The sequence below is a fragment of the Empidonax traillii genome, unplaced genomic scaffold (genome assembly GCF_003031625.1).
Source record: "Empidonax traillii isolate 1590-97213 ecotype Southwest subspecies unplaced genomic scaffold, ASM303162v1 scaffold1285:size276752, whole genome shotgun sequence".
In the NCBI taxonomy this organism is placed as follows: domain Eukaryota; kingdom Metazoa; phylum Chordata; class Aves; order Passeriformes; family Tyrannidae; genus Empidonax; species Empidonax traillii.
The window spans coordinates 124,701-137,359 of record NW_020956478.1 but is presented as its reverse complement, the minus strand read 5'-3'; the positions used below and the strand labels follow the sequence as shown (position 1 = coordinate 137,359).

Sequence of the window (12,659 nt, the reverse complement as noted above, 5' to 3'; positions counted from 1 at the left end):
ATTTTCTTTTTTGCCGGTTTTATCGGTTTTGTTCTTGAAGGGGATTATTGGTGGGTATAGGGGTATTGTTTGGTTGTTTTACTTGGTTTTCTTTTTTTTTTCCCTCGTGTTACGTTAATACACACATACTTAATAAAGGGTTGTTATTTTTCTTTTTTCCCTTTTCCATAATTTGCTTTCCTTCAATCGGAGCCTCTTAATTTCGAATCTATAATTGCTAGAGAAGAAGGTTTGGGTCTTTTTTCTCCTAATCCATCCTCAGCAAAAGACCCTTGTCTCAATTAAACTGAGACACCTCCCTTCAGATACTGATAGATCCTCTTGCAGTGCTTTTTGCTCCAGGTTAAACAGGCACAACTCCCTCAGCCTTTCCTCATGAGATGTTCCAGTTCCCTAATCATCTTTGTCACCCTCTGTTGGATCCACTCAAAGAACCCCATGTCTCTCTTGTACTGAGGAGTCCAGAACTGGACACAGCACTCCAGATGCAACCTCACCAGGGCTGAATAGAGGGGCAGGATCACCTCCCTTGACCTGCTGGCAATACCCTTCCTAATGCACTCTAGGATACCATTGGTGTTCTCAGCCATAAGGCCTCACTGATGGCTCATGGACAGCTTGCTGTCCACCAGGACTCCGAGGTCCTTCTCCGCAGAGCTGATTTCTAACAGGTCACCCCCAGTCTGTACTGGTGCATGGGGTTATTCTTCTCCAGGTTATATCACTTGATATTTAATGATTAAATATTACTCTCTATAGGCACTAGATTGTGCCTTACAAAGCACAACATGCATGGCTAGTGCTCAGGAAATAACAAAGAACATAGCTGTGGCATACGTACTATTAAGTACATAGCAGTATGTAACTGCTATGGAGGGAGAGCTCAGCAGACCCTGATGGCTGCAGATATTTATAGTGTAAAGTGGTTGATTCATAGTCAGTTTTTCTGCTGTTTTCATGCAGTTTTAACCATTTATCAGTACAGTCTCCTGCCAATCCAGGTTTTTTGTTTTGATGCTGGGTTCTCACTGATGACCTCACAAAATAGGATTAACTTTGCTTTGTCCTATTTGCTGAGTATCTGCCTGGACCAAAGTTCAGGAAACAAACAGCAGGAATGCATCCATCACACAGGTATTGATCTTTATGCTGCATTAACTTCTGCTTGAACCTCTATCCCTGACTGGCACGACAGAGAAGATCACTTGGGCCCCCAGGGCTTTGAAGTCCTGCTTGATCTTGCCCATGCTATGCTTTATTGTGTCATTGGTGCCCACATGGAAAAGAAGTAGGGGATAGTAACCTGTGCTTTTAACCAGTTGTGGTGATCTCTCTGGGACATCCCAGTTCTTGGCTCCTGGCAAGCAGCAAACCTCTCTTAACTGTATATCAAGCTGGCAGATGGGTGCCTCAGTGTCTCTCAGCAGAGTCACCCAGTACAAGCAGTCGCTGCTTCTCCTTTGTGGCATTTTAGTATGTTCTGTTGATGCGGTTTCTCCCAGTGACTCTTGCTCATTGGTTTTGTCCACTGCCAAGACTTCATATCCGTTGCTGATTGGTACATATATTATCTGAAAAAGTGGAAATACTCTAGAAAAATAGAAATTGCTCTAAAAGAACTGAAAACATCATAATCTATTGTCTGTTACAGGTGAAAAATCAAAATTAATAGCATTTGCTGCTCAAAGTGCTGGTGTCCCACAATCTCTTATGTCTCTATGATTTAAAAAGGACTTAATTTTAATCCAAAATGGAGTGTCTCTCTCTAAGAACTTCCCATGTTTCATGTACTCTTCCTTTCCTAAACAGGTTGAATTCTCCACAGGAGCTTTCTTTCAGATCATGGACTCTCACTGGAGAGACCTGGCTGACTCTTTGAAGTGAGACTCAGTTATCCTAACCTCTTTGGACCAAATTTGAGGTTATAGAATCATAGAATGGTTTGGCTCAGAAGGAACCTTTAAAGGTCATGTAGTCCAACCCCCCTGTCATGGATAGGGATACCTTCCACTAGATCATGTTGCTCAAAGCCTTGTCCAGCATAAATTTGAACACTTCCAATGATGGAGCTTCCACAACTTCTCTGGACAACTTGTTCCAGTGTCCCACTATCCTCATCATAAAAGAATTCTTCCTTATATCCAATCTAAACCTACCCTCTCAGTGTAAAACCCTTGCCCCCTGTCCTGTCACTACAGACCCTATTAAAAGTCTCTTTCCATCTTCGAAGCCCCCTTTAAGTACTGAAAGGCCACAATAAGGTCTCTTCAGTGCCTTCTCTTCTCCAGGCTGGAACAACCATTACTCCAGGTGGGGTCTCATGAGCGTGGAGTAGAAGGGCAGAATCCTCTCCCTTGACCTGCTTGCCATGCTGCTTTTGATGCAACCCAGGACACAGTTGGCTTTCTGGACTGCAAGTGCACATTGCTGGTTAACATCCAGGTTTTCATCCACCAGTACCCCCAAGTCCTTCTCTGCAGGGCTGCTCTTAATCCCTTCATCCCCCCAGACTATATTGATACTGGGGGTTGCCTCAACCCAGGTGCAGCACCTTGCACTGAGGTTCACATGGACTCCCTTCTCAAGTCTGTCCCGGTATAGCAGGATACTCTGCCTAAGTGGGGGTAAAACAGCTCAAACTTTACCCTATTTGCAAAAGTTGCCAGTGCTGGCTGGAGGAGGGGGGTTACGCTGCTTTTGGTGTTGAAGAATGCTGAGACCAGCCTCACTCATCAACCCCAAAGTTAAACATTCTGAGAAAGAACAATGTTTCCTGACAGAAACTGGCACCTGTCAGGGTGTGGCAAACCAAGTCCCTGATAAAGGAACCAACAAGTGATAACACATAACTTATCTAAGGCTGCTGAGTTGACACAGCTGGCCTGGAGATGTATGACTGACAGTCAATCACTTTATACTATAAAAGCCCAGTCCCACTTTTTAATGGTAGGGACTTCTAACATATCCCTTCTTGGAGTGTGTGTGGAGATTCCTCCCTTGAGTGGGGATGCCCTTCAAGGTTACTCCTCAAGGCTGAGTGAAAGAGATTTGCCACTGTTGTTGCTATGGATGAGCAACATCAATCTCTGATTAATATTTTGCTATCTTTAATATCATGAACAGACATGAACCGTTGACTAAGTCTGGGGCTAGGATTGGATCCAGCCATGCCCAGAATCCTCTCTGAGAAGGAATTTAGAAAGCAAGGGAGTCCTTTCTTCCAGCTCTTGACTCAGTGGGAGGGCTTCTCTAATAAACTTTGTCTGAAGCTCCCATTCTGCCTGTGACACCTGATCCCTCTGGACTGTATCCCATCCCTCAGGCACATCAACCACACCACTCAAATATGCTGGAGAGTGGCTTGACAACTTCATCAGCCAACTCCTTAAGGACTCTGGGATGCATCTCGTTAGGTCCCATGGACTTGTCTATGTTCAGATTCCCCAGATGGTCTCGAACTTGGTCTTCTATGGTGGGAGGGACTTCATTCCCTCAGTCCCTGCCTTGAGGTAGGTTCAGGGGCTTGAGTACCTCAGCTCTCTCCATGTCAGTTGTCAACAGATCCCCTATCTCATTTATTGGGGTGGGGTGTCATCCTTTCAATAGAAAGGATGTTCACATGAGAACTTCTTTCTACACTTTTTGATAATGGCAAGGTCACACAGGTGGCATAATCACTGGTACCAGGTGGGAGCTGCCTTCAGGTTCTTCTGTTACAATGAACTGACTGAGTTTATCCTGAGGCAAAGGAGTTTGAGCAGCACAATGTAGGCCTGAATGTCAAGCTGTATGTACAGCATAGTAGAGCACAGACCTGGGCCTACTCAGATGCTATGGTTTAAACCTGGTAGGCAGCTAAGCAGCACACAACAGCTAGCTCACTCTCCCTGCAGTGGAATGGGGGGATAATTGGAAGGGTAAAAGTGCAAAAACTCATGGGTTGAGACAAAGACAGTTTAATAAGAAAAAAAAGAAAAAAAAAGAAGAAGAAAAAAAACCAAACAACAAATAAAACCAAAAGCAATAAAAATGAGTGATGCAAAAAAAAGCCCCAATTGCTTGCCATCAGCTGACTGATGCCCAGCCAGTACCCAAGCAACTGCAGCTCCAGCAAAACTCCCCCCTCCCCCCCAGTTTATATACTGGGCATGACATTCTATGGTATGGAATATCCCTTTGGTCAGTTTGGGTTAGCTGTCCTGGCCATGCTCCCTCCCAGCTTCTTGTGCACCTGCTCACTGGCAGAGCATGAGACACTAAAAACTTAAGTAAGCAACATCCAAAACATCAGTGTGTTATCAACATTATTCTCATACTGAATCCAAAACACAGCACTGTACCAGCTACTAAGAAGAAAATTAACTATCCCAGCTGAAACCAGGACAATGTCTCTGAAGCAATTAATGTGAAATGACATATAAAGTTGGAACTTCAACTCTGAAATTCAACCCTGTGTATTCAGTAACTCGAAGATATACAGAGAGATAGCACTTACGACACTTTTCACTTGCATTTGGAGAAGAGAGTTCACTATTTCAGCTCTAAATCAAGCCTCATGGGAATATGAAAACAGTTTAACCCCTGGATAGTTGCACACAATGGACATAGAGCCAAACGTTTTGCTATATTGGAGAGTCTGGACTGTGACTTGCAGGTATGACAGAGAGGAATTAAAATAAAAATTAAATTAGCTATGTAATCTGAGTACTCTTCAGTACAAAGCCAGGATGAGCGGGCCTCGCGTGTGCGCCTATGGTACCTCTGGCGCTGAGGGGTCATTCCTGTGAATGTGGACACCATCTCCGCTCTCTGGTGTCTCGGCCGAGACCCGGCCGAGGGCCCAAGGCAGAGACCAGGCCGTCATGCTCCCTGACAACCGTTGCCAGGCAGCAAACGCGCAACTGCGCTCGAGAGAGGCGGGGAGCAGTCCCTTCCACGCTGAACGCCAGCTCTATAAAACCATGGGGACTCACCCGGAAGAGCTTGTATTAAGGGCGGTACTAGGCGCCGTGGTTGCTTTTGAGAGCGCAGCGCTCTTCCTCAGTTAGGTTTCTCTGTTGTGATCGGTTGGCGCCGTAGACATCTTTCTGGTTCTGCGCCTGCTGGCCTCCGACGCAGGGCTTGCCCTCTTTCCTCCCGGCTCTAACTCTGTTACTATTAGTTCGCACTGCACGCTGAGTGATGCTGTTACGGGGCTCTGGAACTACGGGACCGTGGGGGTGGCTGACGCTGCTCCTGGTAGCTTGCGCAGTATGGGCCTCCGAAATCACTTTCGAACTGCCTGACAACGACAAACAGTGTTTTTACGAGGAAATTGTCCAGGGTACTAAGTGCACCCTCGAGTTTCAGGTACTCCGTGCTTCCCTGGGCCCCCGGGGAGTCTCTTGTTATTTCACTTTTGCCGTTAGTATTAGAGTCTTAATACCTATATAAATTGGTGGGCACTCAAACTATATGTTATGCAAACAGCTTATCTGAAGTGTTGCTTCTAGTGCTTGGTGCCTCTGAACAAATCGTTATAGCATATGTTTGAATGGATATTTATGTATTTCAAATCAAATGTCTATTATTTTAGAAAGCTTCTGTATGCATATAAAAGGAATGTGCCTTTGGATAAAAGTTTCTTCATCCTTCAGGATGCTTTATCTTAAAGGCAAGAAGCTTGGAGCAAGGATTACATTTAACTACCAGCCTGAGAGTTATCAGAATCACATTTATTATTAGAGTAGTAAGCTATGAATACCTAAACTGCCAGTTGCTCTTGCAGTGGAGATAGAATAGCTAGTGTGATTCTACAGAAGAACGTGTTATGGACCAACAATAATCAAAGATTGACAATGCTCAAGACAATCATATGAAGTTTTGAGTTATTTGTAGATATATTTTGAACATGCTAGTGTTGGAAAGAATTACTGTCATTAATTGTGCAGGAGCAAGGCAGCAGAACCTCCAGAACATTGCTCTGTTGATGTACACATATGAAAATGAGTCAGGCTGTAATACCTGTTCTACTGAACATATGCCATTTCTGCAATATAAAGCAGCTTGACCTAATAGGCTAGTTGGACAGTTTAGGTCATACGTAAAAGATCTGGTTTATTGCATTTTGGCAGCCTCAACTTGCTGAATAAATTGTATGGATGGGCTTGTGGATATAGTAAATTACTAATTTATTGCAGTTATGTCTTTGCCCCATCAAATTTCATCTACTCTAGCCTTTGCTATAGTACCAGTATCTTAAAATGAAGTAACAAAGCTTCCTTGGTAAACTGTTAGAAAACGTAGTTTATGTTACATATCCTCAATTTAAAAGACCTTATTTTGAATTGTTCTGTGAGTCCTTCATAGGATGAGGATTTTTTTTTTTTTCAAACTTGCATTGAAAGACTCTTAAATTAATGCATTTTATTTTAAAACATTTGTCAGATCAAACAATTTGCAATGCTATCTCAGGGTGCGCTAGCTGGATGTCTGTTCTGCTTAAGACAATTTCTTGGTTTTTTTTCAGGTGATCACTGGAGGTCATTATGATGTTGACTGTCGATTGGAAGGTCCTGATGGTGCTATATTATACAAAGAGATGAAGAAACAATATGATAGCTTCACATTTACTGCATCCAGAAATGGAACATACAAATTTTGCTTTAGCAATGAGTTCTCTACTTTCACACACAAAACTGTGTACTTTGATTTCCAGGTTGGAGAAGATCCACCACTGTTTCCTAGTGAGAACAGAGCAACTGCACTTACTCAGGTAAAATATTATTGGGTTTGACAGCAACTGTTAGGTGGAGGGAATGTTTTTCAAATTCAACTACATTAGACATCTATATCGCTGTTGAAAATGAATGGGCTGGAACATCTTTAAAATAAACCCTATTACTAAAAGTGAGCATTTTCTGAAAATTAGGACTTATAGACTGCAGAGCTGAGGAGAAATTACCAAGTGTTTAGGTGGAAATTAGGGAAAATATACAGCGGCCTAGAGTTTAGGGGAATTTTTTTATGCCATGGTTCTATGTCTGTGTAAGTGTAGATTTTATGAAGTGTAAAATATCAGTGGATCAGGGTTTTCAAATTTCCTGAACTTTGAAGAAACTTTGAGAACAATTTGGTTTTATATTAAAATAGTTTAGAGTCTTTTTTGAGGGAAAGACTTGAATGGTTGATCTCTTATGTAACTGTCACTTGTAAAATTGGAAGAGAATTCTAGCAAATTACACAAATGAACAAAATCAGTCATACTTAACTGGTTTCTAGATATGTCATTTATAAGACATTTAAGTGGCAAAGCAGTACTCTTGTTCCAGACTTATTTTCCTAATATTTCTTACTTTCTTCATAATTTTAGTTTTACACCACCTCTGCCCAAACTAAATCAGCCAACTTCACTTGGAACAGTAACTTCATGAATTCTAACATTCTTACACTATAATTGTTACCAAACTGTACTTTAAACAACCATTTTAATATGCTGGATGTTACCACTATTTTACTAGTTTGAACTCAGTGGTAGAAATGCCACTTGCCAAATATCCATTTTACTCACTTGAATTTACTCCATGTAGGTCTGCAGTGGCTAAAGACTTGTAATGAGTAGGTGACTTGCTGTGAATTCAGTTAGAATTCTTATCTCCTTCTGTTCACCTTTCTCTTCTGCTCTATGTTGTCTTTTGATTCTTGATCATGTAGCTCCCTTTCTCCCTGCACTTTCTTTAGTCTCCATTCTGTGCACTGTTATATGTTTGGGGGTTTTTGTGTATTAGCGTGTGTGGGGGTGTTGATGGTTGATACTTTGGCACCAGTAGAGGGTATTGAGAACACAGAACATGCAGATTCTAGATCCAGCATCTTTGCAGGCTGTGGGAGAAGTTATAAGAAAAAGTTTATCACTGGGTTATAGCATAAATAATGCAAATCAGATCTTTGGGAAAGGGGAAGTTAACTTTCAAAGCAAAACACATCTTTGGTGAGTAGGTTCTCCATTGCAATTTTCTTGAGGCTTGTAGTATGACCAGATTTGGGCAGACTTTCACAGGGACTGTAAAAGGTAAATCCTCGAAACTAGACTTTATTTAAGATCCCTGCTACAGAGTAGGGGAGGGCTCTATAATTTAGCAGTGAAACAAATGGCAGAACTTAATGCAAATCTCTTCCTGAATTTTGTTTAGAAGACTATCTTGGACTTTTTCAGACACCTGTCCTGAAAGTCATGAACTTGAAAAGTTGATTTGGCACAGATATAACTGACAATTGTTTTTATTAGGGTGTCAAACACTTGCTTTATAATAGATTATGCTTTTGATCTTCAGGAAATAATGATTTTTAGGGGGATAACCAGTTTGTTAGTTGTTCTAAAACTTAAGTATTTTGAAGATATTCATTAATTTCTTGATGGTCAAAAGACAATCATGGGTATTGACTCTTACTTTCAGAAGGTAAACTGGAAATGGAGGAGCTTTATGTGTATCTAGGTATTGGAAAGCCTGTAGTACATATATTGAAAAGGTTTAAGATTTTTCAGGTTAGAAAAGGGAATGTGATTTTTATGAAAGATGACACATTTAGTTGGGCAATTTGGTCTTGAGTGTTTATTATATAAATATGGTAGGGAGCATCCAGGAACACTGAAAGATAAGAGTTCTCTTTTATCTAATCACTTTTTACATATGTGACTAATAGAAGGGTCTCCTGCCAAAAGAACATGTTCAAGTCAGCAACCTACATTTCAGGCTTCTGTGAAACTGAAGTTTGGGTATTATGCGATGAAGAATCACAAACTTGTGAAAACTAAAAGTGTTTTAATATCTACTATGCAAATCTTAATGATATAAGAAACTTACTAGCTATCCAGATCTGGAGAAAGATGTACTGCTTGTTTTACTGGTGTATGTGGAATTATCAAATGTTGTATCACTGACATATTTCAATACAGTGTTTATATTTACTTTTGAACCCAAACATGCATGGATTTTAATATTCAGTTTCTGGCTCTTAGAGTCCATTACTTTGTATTACATCTGCAGTTTTGCACACTTTGGTTCTTAAGTCAGTCACATCCCTGTGTGTAAAACTTGATTGATATGTTAGATTTATAGTATTTCAGTCTGACAGTGGACTCAGTTAATCTTTCATTTGTAAAGCTATGTGAATCCTAATTTAAAATATCAAATCACAGAACAAGCATTAGAAGGATTCTTAATTGAGCATGTGTATTAATTTGCTTCTCTAGATGGAGTCTGCGTGCGTTTCAATTCATGAAACTCTGAAGTCTGTCATCGATTATCAGACTCATTTCCGGTTGAGAGAAGCACAAGGCCGCAGCAGAGCAGAGGATTTAAACACAAGAGTAGCCTATTGGTCAATAGGGGAGGCAATGATTCTTCTTGTAGTTAGTATTGGGCAGGTATTTCTCCTCAAAAGCTTCTTCTCAGATAAAAGAACCACAACAACCCGTGTTGCATCATAACTGGTAATGATAATGCTTCAGGTCATTGTGCTATTCACTTGTGAAATTACCAGTCTCCAATTAATTGTAAGTACAAGGAACTATACATATGAAACATTTAAATATCTACCCCTCCTCATGGATTAAAATTGCAAAACATACTCCAAAAGTTATGAAAGGGACACCCAATTTGAAATATAGAGTAAACTTAATGTTTTATGATACTTGTATTAAATATCTGGCAATGGCCAGCCTCTCTTTGGTTTTACTGATTTTAATCCAATTTGGGTTTGACTTTACTGATATGATTACCCATCTGTGCTATAGTACTTTAAAAGAATTCACCAATCTAGACTCTGATGTGAAAGACAATACTCATGAACATTTGATTTGATTTTAATTTTGGGGCTGAATATATTTGATTTGTAAGCTAATGTGATGAACTGTAGTTGTGAGATGTATTGCACTGTTCTGATTTGCTGTAAAAAAAAAAAATTATATCCTTTGCTTATCTGTAAAACTGTTGCAAGCTTGATACTACATAATGGTGCAAATTCTCTACCTGCCTGGTAAATCTCTACCTTCAAAACCTGCTAAATTTTATAATTGAGTGTATTTGCTTAAATACAATTTTCTACATTAAAATATAATGCATTTCCTTTTTTACAATGTTTTACTAAACAACTTCTAAACTGAGACTATTTGAGAAATGTGCTTTCTCTATTCAAAAATTTTAAATCTCCAAGTTGTTTTTAAAAATGCAATACAACGGGGAATATTTTAACTTTCTTACTGAAGCTATGCAATCTCTCTACTTGTGCTGCTGCTTGTCACATTTAAGACCAGAGATAGTTTGTTTTTTATCAAGCACTACAGCACCAGCACCAGTTATATTGCATCCATTAGGCACATGCAAAGCTTTTAATTAGTTTTCCTATTAAGAAGACAATTTAATACTAACACTGCATTGTGTGAGTGCTGTGTACTTTATTCCTCTGTTTGGTGCACTGATACATTATGACCTTGTGCATGTAATTGCTACTCTTTTCTGTTAGTGGTCAAAAATGTTTTAAATGTTTTGTGGTATCTTTTTGGCAGATTTGTAGCTGCATTGCTTCCACTGTTCATGTCTTTAGTTCAGGTATTGTAATAAAATCTTGGTTTATTTGGATGTTGAAGATAGTAAACATTTACATACAAGTAGCTTTAATTGAGCTGCTCAAAATAAGGATAAACTTGTTCAGATGGTTCTGGAGGAATAAATGAACTTGGACCCATTTTTTAGTGCACACAAACAAAACTAAGATTAAAAAATTGAGTTACTAATTCTAATTAAAAAATACTCCACTTAAACTAGTTTTCAAGAAGCAGAGAAAGAATGCTAAATTCTCATTAATTGCCTATATTATTTTCCATTAAAAATTGACAGGATTTACACGTGCACTTGGACACTGAATAATCAATCTAAGATGACCTAAGATGACTTTAAAGTGGTGTGGTAGTTAAAAAAAAAATACTCCTTATCTCTTTTGTAAACTGATAACCTACCCTTTCAGAACTGAAGAAAACAACTTTAAGACTTCAAAAATTAGTTAAAAGGTCATGGGGGTAATAAAAAGCTTAATATTATATTCAGAATAATGTATAATGTCTTACTATCTTGTATTGAACTTGTAGTACTGCAGTTCCATTTTTGAGGTACAAGCTTCCCTGAAATTGTAACAGAATCTCAAAGATCAAAACCCAAAAACTAGTGCTCTCTTTTTATGCCTGCACACAATGTTCTTGATTGTACCTATATGCTTTATCCTTATGTTTCAGCAACTGATCCTCAGGTTTTTGGGGTTTTTTTCATTTCATTACAGAAATGGTAATAAAGGGTAATTTATCTGACACTAGCAATTTAGGTGCTAGAGTCAGATAAAAATATGATATAATTTTTATAGTATCCACACTAATCTTCTGATGCCTGAATATCACTTGTTGAGTAGTTTTAATCACAAAAAAAAAAAAAAATTGTTTCAAAAATGGAAGTGGTTTTCCACCAAGTCAGCTCTGTGTACTGTCAAACTTAGTAAACAATGGGGTAAACAAAGTATTATCTGGCTGTCACATACATGTCTCTAATTTTTTTATAAATATTTGAATTTGTTGAATGGGGCTGTTTAGCTCAATATTATCCCTCCTGAGGTTTAGCGGACTTGAATTTTGCATTGAAATTAGGTATGTGAACTAAACCTCTGGTATAATGCTGTATCATCTCCAGCAATAGCTTAAAAAGGCCTTTAATCTGGGGTTATGAAAAATATGCTACACATTTGAAAATTGTGTATATTTTTTAAAACAAGTGATTGGATAGGATATAATAAAACACATGCTACCACTTCAATACAATAAAAAAATCACAAAGCATTAATCTTTTTTTCTTTTTTTAATTATTTTTTTGCTAAAGCTGCGTATGTGAATAGTTCCGTTAGTGGTGTGATATGCAATTAAATTGCCCTGTGTTAAATGAGATACAACTGTGTTTGAAGTTGTGAAAGGTTTCAACTATTCCTTTTGTGTTTTTATGTTTGCATAATTTCTTTTCATGTCCTGACATGTTAGTTGTTGTTTTAGTTGAAAGGGAGGGGGGGAAGTTTGAATGAGACAAAAAGACCCTGTGAATGTTGTATGGGGAAATACAAATTAATCATAAAATGGTTTGGGTTGGAAGGGACCTTAAAGATCATCTAGCTCCAACCCCCCTGCTAGGGCAGGAAACCTTCTATTAGACCAGGTTACCCAGAGCCCCTTCCAGCCTGGCCTTGAACACTTCCTGGAATGGGGAGTCCACAACCTCTCTGGGCAACCTGTTCCAGTTCCTCACCACCCTCACAGTAGATAATATCTTCCCAATATCTACTCTAAACCTGCCCTCCTTCAGTTTAAAGTCATTCCCCCTTGTCTCATCACTGCATGTCCTTGTAAAAAGTCCCTCTCCAGCCTATTTGTAGGCCCACTTTAGGTGCTAGAAGGTGCTATAAGGTCTCCCTGGAGCCTTCTCTTCTTCAGGCTGAACAGTCCCAGTCCCATGTCTTTCTTCTGTTGGGGGCCCCAGAGCTGGTTGCTGTACTTCAGGTGGGGCCTCATGAGACCAGAGTAGAGGAGGAGAATCACCTCCCTTGACCTGCTGGCTGTGCTGCTTTTGATGCAGCCCAGGATGTGGTTG

At 39.5% G+C, this 12,659-nt stretch overlaps 1 protein-coding gene across 2 annotated transcripts; it reads left to right on the top strand.

Annotated features, from left to right (window-relative positions):
- Positions 1 to 5,181: 5,181 nt before the first annotated feature.
- LOC114069524 (transmembrane emp24 domain-containing protein 7-like) lies at positions 5,182 to 9,471 on the top strand. Of its 2 annotated transcripts, none has more exons than XM_027906366.1 (3): positions 5,182 to 5,349; positions 6,509 to 6,697; positions 9,233 to 9,471. In XM_027906366.1, the coding sequence occupies exons 1-3, from the start codon at positions 5,182 to 5,184 to the stop codon at positions 9,467 to 9,469; spliced, it is 594 nt and encodes a 197-aa protein (XP_027762167.1). In that variant the 3' UTR covers positions 9,470 to 9,471. The 2 variants fall into 2 exon arrangements, with proteins under 2 accessions (XP_027762167.1, XP_027762166.1); XM_027906365.1 differs by having other exon boundaries at positions 6,509 to 6,754.
- The last annotated feature ends 3,188 nt before the right edge of the window (positions 9,472 to 12,659 follow it).